The sequence below is a fragment of the Salvelinus sp. IW2-2015 genome, unplaced genomic scaffold (genome assembly GCF_002910315.2).
Source record: "Salvelinus sp. IW2-2015 unplaced genomic scaffold, ASM291031v2 Un_scaffold2067, whole genome shotgun sequence".
Taxonomy (NCBI): domain Eukaryota; kingdom Metazoa; phylum Chordata; class Actinopteri; order Salmoniformes; family Salmonidae; genus Salvelinus; species Salvelinus sp. IW2-2015.
Window position 1 is genome coordinate 51,809 of NW_019943409.1, and position 17,169 is coordinate 68,977.

Genomic DNA, 17,169 nt, shown 5'->3' on the forward strand with positions numbered 1-17,169 from the left:
ATGCCCAAACAGGAAGAGAGCACTTTTACAAACACAGATCTCACAGCACCTCTCTCAGATACACATGACATCTGTCACGCCCTGGCCTTAGTATTCTTTGTTTTCTTTATTATTTTAGTTAGGTCAGGGTGTGACATGGAAGTTTGTGTGTTTTGTCTAGTTTAGGGTGTATGTATTGTTTAGGTGGTTTTGTATAGTGAATGGGGTTGTGTTCAGGAGAGAGGTCTAGGAAAGTCTATGGTTGCCTGGTTTGGTTCTCAATCAGAGACAGCTGGTTATTGTTGTCTCTGATTGGGAGCCATATTTAAGGCAGCCATAGGCTTTAGGTGATTGTGGGTAATTGTCTATGTTCTATGTTGCATGTTTTGCACTTAGTTCGGTTTAGCTTCACGATCGTTTGTTTTGTTCATTTTGTAAGTGTTTGTTTTTTCCCTTCATTAAAAGAAGATGTATTTTTCACACGCTGCGTTTTGGTCCTCTCTTCCACGTCAAGACGATCGTGACAGAATTACCCACCAAACAAGGACCAAGCAGCGTGTCAAGCAACAGTGATTGCAGGATTACAGGAATTGGGAAGAAATTCTGGACAGTGGAGGACCCTGGGCACAACCGGGAGAATATCGCCGCCCCAAAGCTGAGCTGGAGGCAGCGAAAGCAGAGAGGCGCCGGTATGAGGATGCAGCGCGGCTGGAAGCCCGAGAGGCAGCCCCAGAAATTTCTTGGGTGGGGGCACTTGGAGCAGTCGGCGAAGTTGAGGGGTGAGTCTGAGATTGTCGAGGAGTTATTGGACAGATTGGAGGAGAGTGAACGGAGGGGAGATTATGAGACATTCGAGGAGTTGTTGACGAAATTGGAGGAGAGTGAAGAGAGAGAGCTGTTGGTTTGGCAGAGTATGCACGGCATTCGCCCTGAGGAGCGTGTTAGCTGTCCGATGCCACTTGTGTCAGTTCCTCGTACTCAGCCTGAAACTTGTGTTAAAGTTCCGGAAGATTTGATGCCGGCTATACACACCAGGTCTCCAGTAAACCTTCACAACCCGGTGTGTCCTGTTCCTGCTTCTTGCACTCATCCTGAGGTGCGTGTTCTCAGCCCGGTACCACCAGTACCGGTACCACGCACCAGGCCTATAGTGCACCTCGACAGTCCAATACGCCCTGTTCCTCTTCCCCGCACTCGCCCTGAGGTGCGTGTCCTCGGTCCAGTACCACCAGTGCCAACACCACGCACCAAGCTTCCTGTGCGTCTTCAGAGTCCTGTACACACTGTTCCTTCTCCCCGCACTCGCCCTGAGGTGCGTGCACTCAGCCCGGTACCACCAGTGCCGGTACCACGCAACCAGCCTATAGTGCGCCTCGATGTCCAGTGTGCCCGTTCCTGCTTCCCGCACTAGCCCTGAGATGCGTGTCTTCAGCCCGGGTACCACCAGTGCCGGTACCACGCGCACCGGCCTATAGTGCGCCTCGAGAGTCCAGTGTGCCCTGTTCCTGCTTCCCGCACTAGCCCTGAGATGCGTGTCTTCAGCCCGTACCACCAGTGCCGACACCACGCACTAGGCCTAATGTGCGTCTCCAGGGTCCAGTATGCCTGTTCCTTCTCCCCGCACTAGCCCTGAGATGCGTGTCTCCAGCCCGGTACCACCAGTTCCGGCACCACGCACCAGGCATACAGTGCGCCTCAGCCGGCCAGAGCTGCCCGTCTGCCAAGCACCGTCAGAGCTGCCCGTCTGCAAGCACCGTCAGAGCTGGCCCGTCTGCCAAGCACCGTCTGAGCTGCCCGTCTGCCAAGCACCGTCTGAGCTGCCCGTCTGCCAAGCACCGTCTGAGCTGCCCGTCTGCCAAGCACCGTCTGAGCTGCCCGTCTGCAGCACCGTTCTGAGCTGCCCGTCTGCCAAGCCACCGTCTGAGCTGCCCGTCTGCCAAGCACCGCTGAGCTGCCCGTCTGCCATGCCCGTCTGAGCTGCCCGTCTGCCAAGCACGTCTGAGCTGCCCGTCTGCCAAGCACCGTCTGAGCTGCCCGTCTGCCAAGCACCTTGAGCTGCCCGTCTGCCAAGCACGTCTGAGCTGCCCGCTGCAAGCACCGTCTGAGCTGCCCGTCTGCCAAGCACCGGTCTAGCTGCGACTGCGCGCACCGTCTGCCGCCGTCTGTCCGAGCCTCGAGCCGTCCGCCAGACAGGCATCAGCCGAGCCCCGCCAGACAGGATCAGCCCGAGCCGTCCGCCAGACAGGATCAGCCCGAGCCGTCCGCCAGACAGGATCAGCCGAGCCGTCGCCAGACAGGTCAGCCCGAGCGCCCAGCCGATGAGCAGCCGAGCCGCCCCGCCAAGCCATGAGCAGCCCGAGCCGCCCGCCAGCCATGAGCAGCCCGAGCCGCCCGCCAGCCATGGAGCGAGCCGCCGAGTCCACCCGCCAGCCATGAGCAGCCCGAGTCGACCGCCAGCCAGGATCTACCAGAGCCACAAAGCGGGTATTGACAATGGTGGAGTGGGGGCCACGTCCCGCACCCGAGCCGCCGCCATAAGGCCCCCCCGACCCTCCCCTTCAATGTCAGGTGTGCGGTCGGAGTCCGCACCTTTGGGGGGGTAACTGTCACCCTTGGCCTAGTATTCTTTGTTTCTTTATTATTTTAGTTAGGTCAGGTGTGTGACATGGGAAGTTTTGTGTGTTTGTCTAGTTTAGGGTGTATGTATTGTTTAGGTGGTTTTGTATAGTGTATGGGTTGTGTTCAGGAGAGAGGTCTAGAAAGTCTATGTTGCCTGGTTTGGTTCTCAATCAGAACAGCTGGTTATTTTGTCTCTGCTTGGGAGCCAATTTAAGGCAGCCATAGGCTTTTAGGTGATTGTGGGTAATTGGTCCTATGTTCTATGTTGCATGTTTGCACTTAGTTCGGTTAGCTTCAACGATCGTTTGTTTTGTCATTTTGTAAGTGTTTGTTTTTCCCTTCATTAAAAGAAGATGTATTTTTCACACGCTGCGTTTTGGTCCTCTCTTCCACGTCAAGACGATCGTGACAACATCATCTGACTATAACAACACATTATATTACTGTCTGATAGTTAAACTTTAACAAAGGGTTAATTGACTGTCTCTTAAGTCATGATCAGTATTAATTATTAAACAGACCTTTACATGCATGAATCTCCATAGAAAACAGTCAGACGACAGAACCCAGCAGTACAATAAACACAGCATGACAGCTGAGTCACAACTTAACGACATCACTCTGATTCTCTGGTATAGAGAGAGTCACAACCTAATGACATCACTCGATTCTCTGGGTATAGAAGAGTCACAACCGAACGACATCCCTCAGTCTCTGGGTATAGAAGAGTCACAACCTAAATGACACCACTCTGATTCTGCTGGGTATAGAAGAGTCACAACCTAATGACATCACTCTGATTCTCTGGGTATAGAGAGTCACACCGAACGACATCACTCTGATTCTCTGGGTATAGAAGAGTCCACAACTAAGACATCACTCTGATTCTCTGGGTATAGAAGAGTCACAACCTATCACATCACTCTGATTCTCTGGGTATAGATGATCACAACCTATCGACATCACTCTGATTCTCTGGTATAGAAGAGTCACAACCTTATCGACATCACTCTGATTCTCGTGGTATAGAAGAGTCACAACCTAACGACATCACTCTGATTCTCTGGTATAGATGTGCAGAGTGTATATTACTCAAAACAAAAGCACATTTATAATTTACAGATCTCTCTCTTCACACACACACACACACACACACACACACACACACACACACACACACACACACCTCACTGGAATGACTTCACTGTTAGAGACACTTCTGATTGGCAGATCTGTATACCAGTGTTGCCAGCATCACCAGCCTTTCCAATAAAGAAGTATGGGTAGAGTCTCTCAGTAAATGTATCTCTGAAAGTATAGATGTGTGTCATGTCTTTGGGGTCGTAGAAGGATACCTCTCCCCTGTCATAGTCCAGCTGTACTCTGATCCTCTGGGGTCTCCCATTCAGAGTGAGGGTCTCACCTATTCCTGTTTTATACTTACCACTGTTCAGTATTAAAAACCAGACTCCAAAATCTGGGTTAAAATATTGTAGTTTCTCCTGCCTTTTGATTGTCTCTTTGGCCACGCCCATATACCAGTGAGGATGATCCCCCACCTCCACCTCCCAGCTGTGCTTTCCTGAGCTGAACCCCTCAGAGCCCAGAACTGTGATGTAAATGGTGTTCCTCTCTGGGTTGGCAGGGAGCTGATGTGTTAGGTCTGTCTGACTCACACTGGTCAGATCATCAGACAGAGAGAGCCAGTCGTTTGCAGTGTTGGGGTCCAGAATCACAGGAGTGTGTTTGACAATCCCCTGCATCTTCTCCCAGACTCTGAACTGCAGGTTGCCCAGGTGTTTGGCCACATCTATCAGTGCTCCTGAGACCAGCTGGGGATCCGGCAGTGTGTACTGGGCTCTGGAGAATGTCTGGGTGTGTTTGTAGCTCTTGAGAAATGGCACTTCCTGTTTCTTGAGTTCCTGTTTCACAGCAGTGATACTTTCTGTGAGAGAAGAGATCTGGTCCTGAATGTTCTTCATCTCTCTGGCAATCATCTTCCCCTTCTCCTCCTCTTCCTCCCTCAGTGCTGCCAGTCTGGCCTCCTCTTCCTCTCTCAGGAACTGGTGAAGCTTCTCAAACTCACCTCTGATCTGTCTCTCTGTGGATACCAGCTGCTTCCTGGAGTATTGACACATTTTGTTGTATGTCTCCTCTATGTCTTTGCATTTAACCTGTTTGCTCTGCAGTGAGTCTAATTCTGACGTTAGTTTTTCCTTCAGGTCTTTCACTGCCTGTTCTAATGGAATGACAGTGTGTCCGTGATGTGAAGGAAACTCACAGACGTGACACACAGCTCTCTGTTCCACCTCACAGAACCATTTAGGTTCATCTGTGTGTTTAGTACAAACCACGTCTCTGTCTTCATCTGGAACACAGTCTTTCTCCCCTGCTTTCTGTCTCCCGGCATATTTATCAGACAGTTCCTTCAACTGAAAGTTTACTTTTGGATGATCCTTAGAAGATTTCCTCTTACATACCGGACAGTTCTTGTTTTTGGTCTGAACCCAGAATTTGTCCAGGCAGCTAGAACAGAAGCTGTGGTGGCAGCCCAGAGAAACAGGCTCTCTGAAAGTCTCTGAACAAATATGGCAGCACAGGTAACTATCCAGGTAACTCTCTGCCATCTTCTTTCAGTATCCTAGTATACTTTGTTTCAAACACAAAACTTCTAATGCAAGCGTCACTAGAACAACCACCACTTTATATGACTAACATGAAGTAGAATATCAAGTCAAATTAAATCAGAAATATGATTATTCCAGTTGATCGGGAGACGTCTCTGTAATGTCCACACCCTGTAATGGCGACTCGGCTCTTATAAGCAATGTCAAACATTTACTTTCAGTTCCACTCACTGCTATCTCAGGTCAACAAAATATACGTTCAAGCACCTGCTTGTTTCCTGTAGATGGTGCTGGTAGATTGTGGAATTTGTTGAGGGTTGTATTCATTGCCTTTTAAGTGTCCCACCCCTGGTAGTACACCCTGGTTGTCTGTGGTGTACTAAATAAACCCCCACCCCTGGTTGTCTGTGGTGTACTAAATAAACCCCCACCCCTGGTTGTCTGTGGTGTACTAAATAAACCCCCATCCTCTGAATACGCATGGAGGTAAACCATGCCACTATCCTAGTAAGACATCACACAGCACTGTATTGAAGCAGATTTTATTTTCAGAGGATATTTACAACAGAAGAAAAAGCAGCCATGTTTTACATGTCATCATTCATTCAAGTGTTTGAGGTCAGCAATCCAAGGGCAAATCATAAAATGTTCAACAATCCATTCTCCATCCATAAAAAAAACCCTGACATCATTCACTATAAAGTCCCCCACAGACAAATAGTTATTAAAAAACGATGAATTATTAAGAACAAAACAAAAACAATTTTTTGGGGGGGCTTGTTTGACCAAAATATGAGATTCCCACACATTGTTTGCTCGCAAAGCTTCAGTTTAATTTAATCATTCCAGTTTCTCCGGCCAGTTTGACCAGCCTCTTGCTGGCCTCCTGCAGTTTCTTGGCCACAGCGGCGTCCCTGGCGAACGGCCTCAGCGTGGCGGGCCGGCAGTCAGTGAAGTATCCCCTGCTGTGCTTGGCGGCCTCGTCCGACACGGCGCAGTAAACCATGGTCTGAGACGCCCGTCTCTCAGGGAGGAAGGAGAGGAGAGAGTGGGTGGGAGGGAGGAAAGAGATGGAGGAGAGAGTGGGTGGGAGGGAGGAGAGAGAGAGTGGGAAGAGGGAGGAGAGAGAGGGTGGGTGAGAGGGAGAGAGAGAGGGGGGAGAGATCGAGGGAAGCATGGAGGGACAGGGGGTGGGAGGAGAGAGAGAGAGGGTGGAAAGGAGGGAGGAGAGAGAGAGGGAGGGATGAGTGGGAGGGAGGGTGGGAGGAGAAGAGTGGGTGGGAGGGAGGAGAGAGAGTGGGGGGAGGAGAGTGGGAGAGGGAGGGAGGGAGGAGACAGTGGTGGGATGGAGGAGAGAGATGGAGGGAGGAGAGAGGAGAGAGTGGGAGGTAGAGCGGGGAGGAAAAGAGGGGTGGGAGGAGAGAGAGTGGGAGGGGAGGGAGGGAGGGAGGAGAGAGTGGGTGGGATGGAGGAGAGAGATGGAGGGAGGGAGGAGAGAGAGGGGGGGAGATTGAGAGAAGCATGGAGGGATAGAGGGTGGGAGGAGAGAGTGGGAAGGAGGGGGAGGGAGAAGGCAGAGAGTGGGTGGGTGGGAGGAAAGAGATGGAGGGGAGAGGGGGGGAGGGGAGGAGAGAGTGGGTGGGAGGAGGGAGGGAGGAGATAGATGGAGGGAGGGAGGAGAGAGGAGAGTGGGGTGGGAGGAGAGGAGATGGAGGGAGAGGGAGGGAGAGGGAGGAGAGGGTTGGAAGGGAGGAGGAGAGATAAAGGGAGAGGAGGGGGAGAGAGAGAGTGGGGGGAGGAAGAGAGAGAGAGTGGGGAGGGAGGAGAGGGGGTGGGGGTAGGGAGGAGGAGAGAGAGGAGGAGAGAGAGGTAGGGAGGGAGGGAGAGAGATGGAGGGGGAGAGAGGGGCGGGAGGAGAGGAGAGAGAGTGGGTGGGAGGAGAGAATGGAGGGAGAGGGAGGGAGGAGGGTTGGAGGGAGGAGAGAGATAAAGGGAGAGAGGGGGGAGGGAGGAGAGAGAGTGGGTGGGAGGAAAAGAGAGAGAGTAGGGAGGGAGGAGCGAGAGGGGTGGGTGGGAAGAGGAGAGCGGGGAGAAGATCGAGGAAAGCATGGGGAGAGAATGGCTTGGAGAGAAGAGAAGAAGGGTGGGGGGAGGGAGGAGAGAGAGGGAGGGAGGAGAGGGAGGGAGGGAGGGGAGGAGAGAGAGAGGGAGGGAAGAGTGTGAACAGACCCTTACATGGTATTTAGGAATCCTTGGGCAAATGGGTGACAAGACTCACTCCCTCTCTCTCTCTCCTCCCTCTCACCTGCGTTATTGATGAGTATGCCCAGTCTCTTCTCCGTCTGTAGGAAGGTCTAACAGAACTCCCTCATGGAGCGCATGTTGTCCAGGTCCAGCTCCACGTGAAGGACATTAATGTTGTGACCCCTCATCTTGATCTCACTCACTGCCTTCTCAGCCTTGTCCACGTCATGGCACGCTATGTTGGGCACCTCGCATCGCCAAGGCAACAGCAGTCTCTTTGCCGGTGCCAGCACTGCCACCTGAGAGAGGCAGGGAGGAGGGAGAGAGAAAGAGAGAATGAATAATGATTCTTCCCAAATATAGAGCATGGTGTGTAGAATACAGCTGTGGAGTATCATCTATGGACTGGCCACCCATCAGAGCATGGTTCCTCTCTAGGTTTCTTCCTAGGTTCCTGCCTTTCTAGGGAGTTTTTCCTAGCCACCGTGCTTCTGCATCTGTATTGCACCCTGGGGTTTAAGGCTGCAGGGTTTCTGTAAAGCAGTTTGTGACAACTGCTGAAGTAAAAACGGCTTTATTAAATATGTTTTCATTATTTGATCTTTTTTTATATATTTTTTTTTACCCCCTTTTCTCGTGGTATCCAATCGRTAGTAATTACTATCTTGTCTCATCGCTACAACTCCCGTACGGGCTCGGGAGAGACGAAGGTCGAAAGCCATGCGTCCTCCGAAGCACAACCCAACCAACTGCTTCTTAACACAGCGCGCCTCCAACCCGGAAGCCAGCTGCACCAATGTGTCGGAGGAAACACCGTGCACCCGCCCCCCTTGGTTAGCGCGCACTGCGCCCGGCCCGCCACAGGAGTCGCTGGAGCGCGATGAGACAAGGATATCCCTACCGGCCAAACCCTCCCTAACCCGGACGACGCTAGGCCAATTGTGCGTCGCCCCACGGACCCCCCGGTCGCGGCCGGCTGCGACAGAGCCTGGGCGCGAACCCAGAGACTCTGGTGGCAGTGCCCTAGACCACTGCGCCACCCGGGAGGCCCATTATTTGATCTTTAAAAGGATAGCTACATTTGCTATAAATTAACCGGTATTGTATTTAGCTAACAAACTTACTGCTATTAATGTATGTGCAACGTAAAGGAAGACAAACGAGCTAGTTGCCATGCATACGCCGATGCTGTCCCTCTCGGAACATGCGCAACTAGCTAGCTGCTAACAAAATCGGAAATGTATCGGGAATGCACACTCGCGGTTGAGAAAGGAGGCACGAGGTGACAGCTGGAGCCGAGGAGTCGGAAATGACAGCGAGTAGTGGGAATGAAATTGATAAAAAGTTGGTAAAGCAACAGCTGTGCTGGAATGCGAACAATATGGGTGTCAGTTCTGATGGTATGGAGCGGGAGGATGAGGGTCAAGGACTGGAATGGTTGGTTTTGGAAAGACATGGGAAGAAGAGAGATCATGATACAGAAAGACACAGGAAGAAGAGAGATCATGATACAGAAAGACACAGGAAGAAGAGAGATCATGATACAGAAAGAAAACACAGGAAGAAGAGAGATCATATACGAGAAAGACACACAGAAAGAAAGATCATGATACAGAAAGACACAGGAAGAAGAGAGATCATGATACGAAAAACACAGAAGAAGAGAGATCATGATACGAAAGGAACAGGAAGAAGAGAGATCATGAATACAGGAAAGAACAGGAAGAAGAGAGATTCATGATATGAAGAGAGATCATGATGACAGAAAGACACAGGAAGAAGAGAGATCATGATACAGAAAGACACAGGAAGAAGAGATCAATGATACAGAAACACAGGAAGAAGAGATCATGATACAGAAAGACACAGGAAGAAGAGATCATGATACAGAAAGACACAGGAAGAAGAGATCATGATACAGAAAGCAGTGGAGCGTCTAGTAAAGAAAGCATAAAGAGGGCCAAGGTAAGAAGCAGGAGTAGCGGTGTGTTGGAGTGGAAAGTGGTGATCGTGTTTGATGAGACCACAGGGCCTTACTTACACCCTATCCGACTAACTGATGCTGCAGAGAAAGAGATAGTTGAAGTGAAATTAGCTCGGTTCATTGGAAATGGTAGATTGTTCTTATTTTGTGGTAGCCAGGCTCAGCGAGAGAAGATTCAGAAAATGGAAAAGCTTAATGGGAAGAAGATTAAAAGCCATGTCCCTGGTGAATATGCTAGATTGAAGGGAGTCATCACTGGTGTCCCAATATCTATGTCCATATATGATATTAAAGAGAATGTGACGGGAGGCAGAGTGATTGAGGCCAAAAGGTTGATCAGTAGGAAAGAGGGTCAAAGCAGTGAAAGCTTATCAGTGATGCTGAGGTTTGAGAAGGTTTTTCCTGGAAAAGTACAGAGAGGGTTCCTTAGTTTCAATGTCAGAGAATTTGTCCCATCCCCATTGAGGTGTTTTAAATGCCTAAAAATGGGACATGTAGCTAGCTGTTCAGTGTAAATGAAGGAAAATATGTGCCAAGTGTGGAGGGGAACATGATTATGGTGTATGTGGGAGCAATGTGAAGGTTATGTGTTGTAATTGTGGGGGGGAACATAGTGCAGCATTTGGTGGATGCCAGGTGGAGAGAGAGGCTCAGAGACATAGAATTCAAATCAAAGGGGTGGCGGGACACAATGCAAATAGTCCGGGTAGCCATTTGATTAGATGTTCAGGAGTCTTATGGCTTGGGGGTAGAAGCTGTTTAGAAGCCTCTTGGACCTAGACTTGGCGCTCCGGTCCCGCTTGCCATGCGGTAGTAGAGAGAACAGTCTATGACTAGGGTGGTTGGAGTCTTTGACAATTTTTAGGGCCTTCCTCTGACGCCTCCTGGTGTAGAGGTCCTGGATGGCAGGCAGCTTAGCCCCAGTGATGTACTGGACTCTGTAGTGCCTTGCGGTGGGAGGCCGAGCAGTTGTCGTATCAGGCAGTGATGTAACCAGTCTGGATGATCTCGATGTTGCAGCTGTATAACCTTTAAGAGGATCTGAGGACCCATGCCAAATCTTTTCAGTCTCCTGAGGGGGAATACGCTTTGTTGTGCTCTCTTCATGACTGTCTTTGTCTTGAATACGTTGAAGGAGAGGTTGTTATTCTGGCACCACCTGGCCAGGTCTCTGACCTCCTCCCTATAGGCTGTCTCGTCGTTGTCGGTGATCAGGCCTATCACTGTTGTGTCGTCTGCAAACTTAATGATGGTGTTGGAGTCGTGCCTGGCCACGCAGTTGTGGGTGAACAGGGAGTACAGGAGGGGACTGAGCACGCACCCCTGAGAGGCTCCAATGTTGAGGATCAGTGTGGCAGATGTGTTGCTACTTACCCTCACCACCTGGGGGCGGCCCGTCAGGAAGTCCAGGATCCAGTTGCAGAGGGAGGTGTTTAGTCCCAGGATCCTTAGCTTAGTGATGAGCTTTGAGGGCACTATGGTGTTGAACACTGAGCTGTAGTCAATGAATAGCATTCTCAAGTAGGTGTTCCTTTTGTCCAGGTGGGAAAGGGCAGTGTGGAGCGCAATAGAGATTGCATCATCTGTGGATCTGTTTGAGCAGTATGCAAATTGGAGTGGGTCTAGGGTTTCTGCGATAATGGTGTTAATGTGAGCCATTATTAGGCTTTCAAAGCACTTCCTGGCAACGGACATGAGTGCTACAGGTCTGTAGTCATTTAGGCAGGTTACCTTAGTGTTCTTTGGCACAGGGACTATGGTGGTCTGCTTAAAATACGTTGGTATTACAGACTCAATCAGGGACATGTTGAAAATGTCAGTGAAGACACCTGCCAGTTGGTCAGCACACTTCCTGGTAATCCGTCTGGCCCAGCGGCCTTTTGAATGTTGACCTGTTTTGTATCGTATGCAGAGGCTGTACGACAGAGGAGAGGCACTACAGCGACGGGTCTTCCATGGCTGATCCGTTAGTAAGTGGATCTAATGTCGGGGCTGGTGTTTCTGATGGACCTGTCGTGGTTTCAAGGTCTGTTCAGAAATCTTGTGCTCATGGATGAGTGGTGTCAAAGGACACTTTGATAATGAATAAAGTTGACGCCCACAGATGTTACTGTTGAAATGGTTGTTGACATGCTGAACAATCCTAAGGGTGGAGTGTTACAGCATGAAATATATATACAGTTTTATGGGGTTTTGGGGGAGGGTGTGGTAGAAGTTAGTAGGGATTTATTAGGTTTTAATTTAATTTTCATGGTAGTACAGAATTGGGAAGATCCTGATTGATCGTACATTCCAACACAGTAAGTGGCGGCATGCACTTAAACGATTGCTCGCGGACCGCTATGATATCCCAAAAGAATAGCTCGCTAACCTAGCTCATTTTAATTTCGCTTGGGTAGCAGCTGCTTTACCAGTGATGAGAGCTGTTTTGCCATCCAGTCTTTTCAAGTCCGTGCAATACCTCTTTTCATTCATTTCAAAAGCAAAAAGCAAACTAATGAAGCGATAATCGTGTACAAAATATACATTTTTGTGAGCTACAGTAGCTGGTTAGCCACATAAATAGCCTGAAAACTGTCTTAGCAAGTTCTAGCATTCTGTTCCGCGACATCATCATGCACAACGAGAAATCCATGACGTACATATATAAATGACTCGTCTCAGCGACAGCCAATATCGAAATCCCAACCAAATAATAACAGAAAACGACTAAAATAACTTATTTCAATATATCTTGAGAGACATCTGGCTAACCTACTAGATTACGGGGCTGTAAAATGTGCAATTGCGCATGCGTTGAAACCGTGCCTTTTAGTTTATTGAACGAGACTGTTGAAAGCTTTAAATTATGTTGCAGGAAAAAGGTATAAAGTTATCGAACTGTAATTCGAAGGCTACTTAATCTATTTAAATATATTAACTTTTTCTGCGAAATGCTATTCTCCCAAATAGCAACAAATTACACTGAAGAGCGATACACTTCTCTACTAGAAGTAAAAATGTGTCGGTGCCATATTCTGTTAAATAATAACAGTACGTGACTCACTTGCCTGGAGCGAAATATTCATTATCGGAAAGACTGTAAGGAATTGTATTAGATATTGGTAACTTGTTTTAACAACTTCTCAAACATTAGCTATGGTTGACACAATATACACACTCCCTCTTTCTATTGGACATATGCTGGACTCATTGGACACATGCACGACACCCACAACTTCCCTCCCCCATGACAATCACTCAGACACTCACAACTCAGGGTTGGAGCTCCAGACAAAGAACTATGTCAGGAACCAATGGAACGTGGACACCAGGCCTGTTCAGGACTACCCAAGACCCAGATAGACCAATCGGAAGGCCAGACTACCAGATCAACCTACTTTGCTTGTTGCCCATATATAACTGTACAACTGTGTAAACGCTCTCTCTTCCTGACGATCCCTTACGGATCAGACAGAGGGAGCCGTGCTGCACGCTTTGCCTAATATTTTTACACTTGAATAAACCTGCCTTATTATAAAATTATCCACCTCGTCCTATGTCTCCACTTGGTCTCCTGTCTCAAGTAAAACGAATTATCAACAAGACCTTTGTTACTTTCACAACAAGCGCAACTGCAGAACTTTGTGAATGCCACAGCGTCATAACAGTGTGCTGATAAAAATGAATACACAGGAAAGAACGCAGAACAGCTGTCTACTATGAGGTTCAAGTGGAGACGGAGCATCTTGCTCTTAGCAGTTATACTTGTATGCATTTACGAAATTACTGGTAAGTTACAATTTTTCACGTTAAAGATGTAAATAACAGTTTAAGAATACATTTAATTCTGTCAAGTTAGATACATTATTACTGGGTTAAAAGCTCATAACAAGGCAAGTACCAGAGTCCAACACATCTGGATTGTCAATAACAGGGTTGTGAATGTAATTCTAAACAGTAGATTCATTACCAGAGCACTTTATGCATTTATGTTCAGGAGATAACAGAACTACATATTGAACAGTATCAGATAGGGCTATTGTCTTACTATTGTATTATTTTGCATATGAAAACTGCTTAGATTGTTCATTTACCATAAAGCCTGTTGTGTATGCGAGTATGTCATCACAATCAATTTTTTTACATATAATTTACTAGTCCAGAAACATATTATTTATAATTACCTGCAAATATACTGAACAAAAATATAAACGCAACAATTTCAAAGATTTTACTGAGTTACAGTTCATATGAGGAAATCAGTCAATTAAAATAAATTCACTAGGCCCTAATCTATGGATTTCACATGACTGGGAATATAGATATGCATCTGTTGGTCACAGATACCTTAAAAACAAATGGGCCTCAGGATCTGGTCACGGTATTTTTGTGCATTCAAATTGCCATCGATAAAATGCAATTGTGTTCGTTGTCTGTAGCTTATACCTGCCCATACCATAACTCCACCGCCACCATGGGGCACTCTGTTCACAACGTTGACATCAGCAAACCGCTCGCCCACACGACGCCATACACGTGGTCTGCGGTTGTGAGGCCGGTTAGACGTACTGCCAAATTCTCAAAAATGATGTTGGAGGTGGCTTATGGTAGAGAAATGAACATTACGTTCTCTGGTAACAGCTCTGTTGGACATTCTGGCAGTCAGCATGCCAATTTGCCTGCTCCCTCAAAACTTGAGACATCTGTGGCATTATGTTGTGTGACAAAACTGCACATTTTAGAGTGGCCTTTATTGTTTTTGCTTATAAGAACTCACACAGCTGACCAAATTGCACAAAGTTTTAGTTCTGGGTTAACCAAGATTAATAAGACTACGATACCAACTACTGTAATTGTTACCATAGTTTTGTATGTGAAAAAAAAGAATCTGTTAAAACAAAAGAGTTATCTTGAGTAAGATAAGAAGATGTATCTTTCTTCAGGTCAATCATGTGATGGACAGTGTGGTGAAACACAGGGGACGTGTTCATGTCATGCAACATGTGTATCCCTTCTGACCTGCTGTGGAGACTACAGGCAGTACTGTTCCAGATCTCCCCTTACTCAGGAACTATGATGGTGGAAGTGTCTTCTCTATCCTCAATGCCACCTTCTATCCAAGCAAGCAAGAGCAGCTCACCTGCAGGTAGGTGTAGGTCACGCACGCACGCACGCACGCACGCACGCACGCACGCACACAGGTAGGTGTGGTTACACCACACACACACACAACACACACACACACACACACACACACAACACACACACACACACACACACACACACACACACACACACAACAACACAGAGCGGTCTGGTTTTGAGAAACTGTGGGAGGTAAACATCTATGTAGTGTCTAGCTGTAGTGATCTTTGTAACACACATTGACATGTTTGAGATATATCATGGGTTAGCCCTGGATCTTAAATCTTTAACGCACCTCTGTGGTTGGACCCTATAACGTCAATATCTTGAAAGATACCAATTAGTTTAGTCTGTAAACAGCTTATCTTCTCCAACTCCTAACTGCACCCATTAGGATGAAGTGAAAACTGACCTTACTTTAAATCAGTTTCTACCAGGGGCAACCTTATCCTTCCTTACTCTGTAAATCAGTTTCTACCAGGGGCAACCTTATCCTTCCTTACTGTAAATCAGTTTCTACCAGGGGCAACCTTATCCTTCCTTACTGTAAATCAGTTTCTACCAGGGGCAACCTTATCCTTCCTTACTGTAAATGAGTTTCTACCAGGGGCAACCTTATCCTTCCTTATTGTAAATTAGTTTCTACCAGGGGCAACCTCATCCTTCCTTACTGTAAATCCGTTTTTACAAAGGGGCAACCTCATCCTTCCTTACTGTAAATCAGTTTGTACCAGGGGCAACCTTATCCTTCCTTACTGTAAATCAGTTGGCGCACCAGGGGCAACCTCATCCTTCCTTACTGTAAATCAGTTTGTACCAGGGGCAAACTTATCCATCCTTATTGTAAATCCGTTTCTACCAGGGGCAACCTCATCCTTCCTTACTGTAAATCAGTTTGGACCAGGGGCAACCTTATCCTTCCTTACTGTAGCTCCATATGTGTTGTTATGTTGTTGAATCCTAACAGGAACCATGTTGTTGTGTTGCAGGTTCAGGGGTGAATCCTAACAGGAACCATGTTGTTGTGTTGCAGGTTCAGGGGTGAATCCTAACAGGAACCATGTTGTTGTGTTGCAGGTTCAGGGGTGAATCCTAACAGGAACCATGTTGTTGTGTTGCAGGTTCAGGGGTGAGATAGAGACAGTGGGCTACACAGACGGAGAAGGCAGAGGTTACTGTGTCTCCCCCTTACTGTTCCAGAGTGGATGGCTTCCCTTTGACGTCTCTACAGATGGACGGAACTTCAACAGTTCTGGAGAATACCTGTCAGGTGAGAGTTCCCGTTTGAGAACACTACAGTTACGGTACCGGTAACGGTAACGGTATACACAGCTTTTGATTTATTCTTATACGTCTCGTTAATGTTTAGTAAATGCTGTCTAAAAAGATGGACTCCGTATTGAGGATGAAATGTACACAGTAAACCAAAGTTCATTGCACTTTGCCTGAAGTTTTACCAAGATAAGATTAAAGACAGGATAAGGTATTACGATAAGATGTAAATAACTCCAGAGCTTTGAAACTATGTTATTTCACATTGTCTGCTACTCCCATGTGGAAGTTGTGTTAAGTTTTCAACCTTTCCAAAGATGAATATTTGTCTTGCAGCTACAGAGTTATAATATKATTTCCTCTCACACAGTTGCAATTTAAGAATTTTCTCACACCTTCTCTATTCTGCTTTTTCTATCAGTTCACCCAAGTAAAATGGACGCTGCATTTAAAGTGACGCTGGTGAATTCAACGCAGTGGCAATACTACGGCACCCCCAACACAGCTGGAACACTGAGGATGACATGGAGCCCTTCTCTGATTGGAGACAAGGACAGAGTCAACATAGAACTATGGGGGTACAGAGAGGTCAATACCTCTACTACTGATACTACATGGGAGGAAGAGTTGCCCCCCCTGAGGGCAGAATGGATCTACCTGTACTCTCTCGGTAAAGGCCTGGCCAACAGCGGCAGTTTCAGCTTCACCCCCAAGTCTTCCGAGAAGCCCTACTCTGACTGGGAGGTGGGGAGTGTCAGAGTGAGCTCCAGTATCTACTCAGATGGAGCCAGGTAMGGAACATGTGCTGTACATGGAGGAGTACTTGCAGAGGATAGCATCTTTTTTTCCCCTGAGCCAGAGCAAGCACACCTGATTTAACTAATTATCCCATGATCCTTGATGAGTTAAAGCAGGGGTAGAGAAAAAATGTGCACTACTGGCACGCAGCTAGAGAGGACAAACATAGGTACATGGTAAACGTTTCATAATGTACATTTTGTTGGAAGTATTTACCATGGGCGAATCGATGTAGTCGAAGCTGATGAATTCCACAAAGCCTGGTCTCTGCTCCACTCTGTCGTTGGTGGAGTTGAGCAGAAACCTCCTTCACCATGGTGTTGAGTTTAGTCAGCTAACTAACAGCCAGTGGTACTGGCTACATTGGTAGCCACTTCACAGGTGCTGTTTCAAAGCCTATGTCAGATACTCCAGTGACTGTAATAATCTCCAATGAGTGCAATTTGCTCAATACTAAGAGATGATGAACCTGACGTCATTAGAAAGAAGATGTTCAACCATAGAAAAGAAGAGAATACC

At 47.6% G+C, this 17,169-nt stretch overlaps 2 protein-coding genes and 1 long non-coding RNA gene across 4 annotated transcripts in view; 1 reads left to right on the forward strand and 2 right to left on the reverse strand.

The window, feature by feature from the left end:
- Positions 1-3,737: 3,737 nt before the first annotated feature.
- Positions 3,738-5,461, reverse strand: LOC112072864 (zinc-binding protein A33-like). Its single transcript, XM_024140258.2, has one exon. The coding sequence runs from the start codon at positions 5,223-5,225 to the stop codon at positions 3,786-3,788; it is 1,440 nt and encodes a 479-aa protein (XP_023996026.1). The 5' UTR covers positions 5,226-5,461; the 3' UTR covers positions 3,738-3,785.
- Positions 5,462-5,751: 290 nt separating this feature from the next.
- LOC112072861 (uncharacterized) lies at positions 5,752-12,591 on the reverse strand. Of its 2 annotated transcripts, none has more exons than XR_011476348.1 (3): positions 12,504-12,591; positions 7,531-7,768; positions 5,752-6,247 (listed from the first exon to the last, which is right to left on the reverse strand). It is a non-coding gene; the product is annotated as an uncharacterized lncRNA (long non-coding RNA). The 2 variants fall into 2 exon arrangements; XR_002894402.2 differs by having other exon boundaries at positions 12,500-12,586.
- A 550-nt stretch (positions 12,592-13,141) lies between these two features.
- LOC112072862 (sushi domain-containing protein 2) overlaps positions 13,142-17,169 on the forward strand; it is a 42,032-nt gene continuing 38,004 nt past the window's right edge. The window contains 6 exon segments of the mRNA XM_024140257.2: positions 13,142-13,224; positions 14,379-14,480; positions 14,483-14,509; positions 14,512-14,581; positions 15,702-15,850; positions 16,274-16,643. Of these exon segments, the coding sequence (XP_023996025.2) occupies positions 13,155-13,224; positions 14,379-14,480; positions 14,483-14,509; positions 14,512-14,581; positions 15,702-15,850; positions 16,274-16,643 (788 nt within the window). The 5' untranslated portion in view covers positions 13,142-13,154.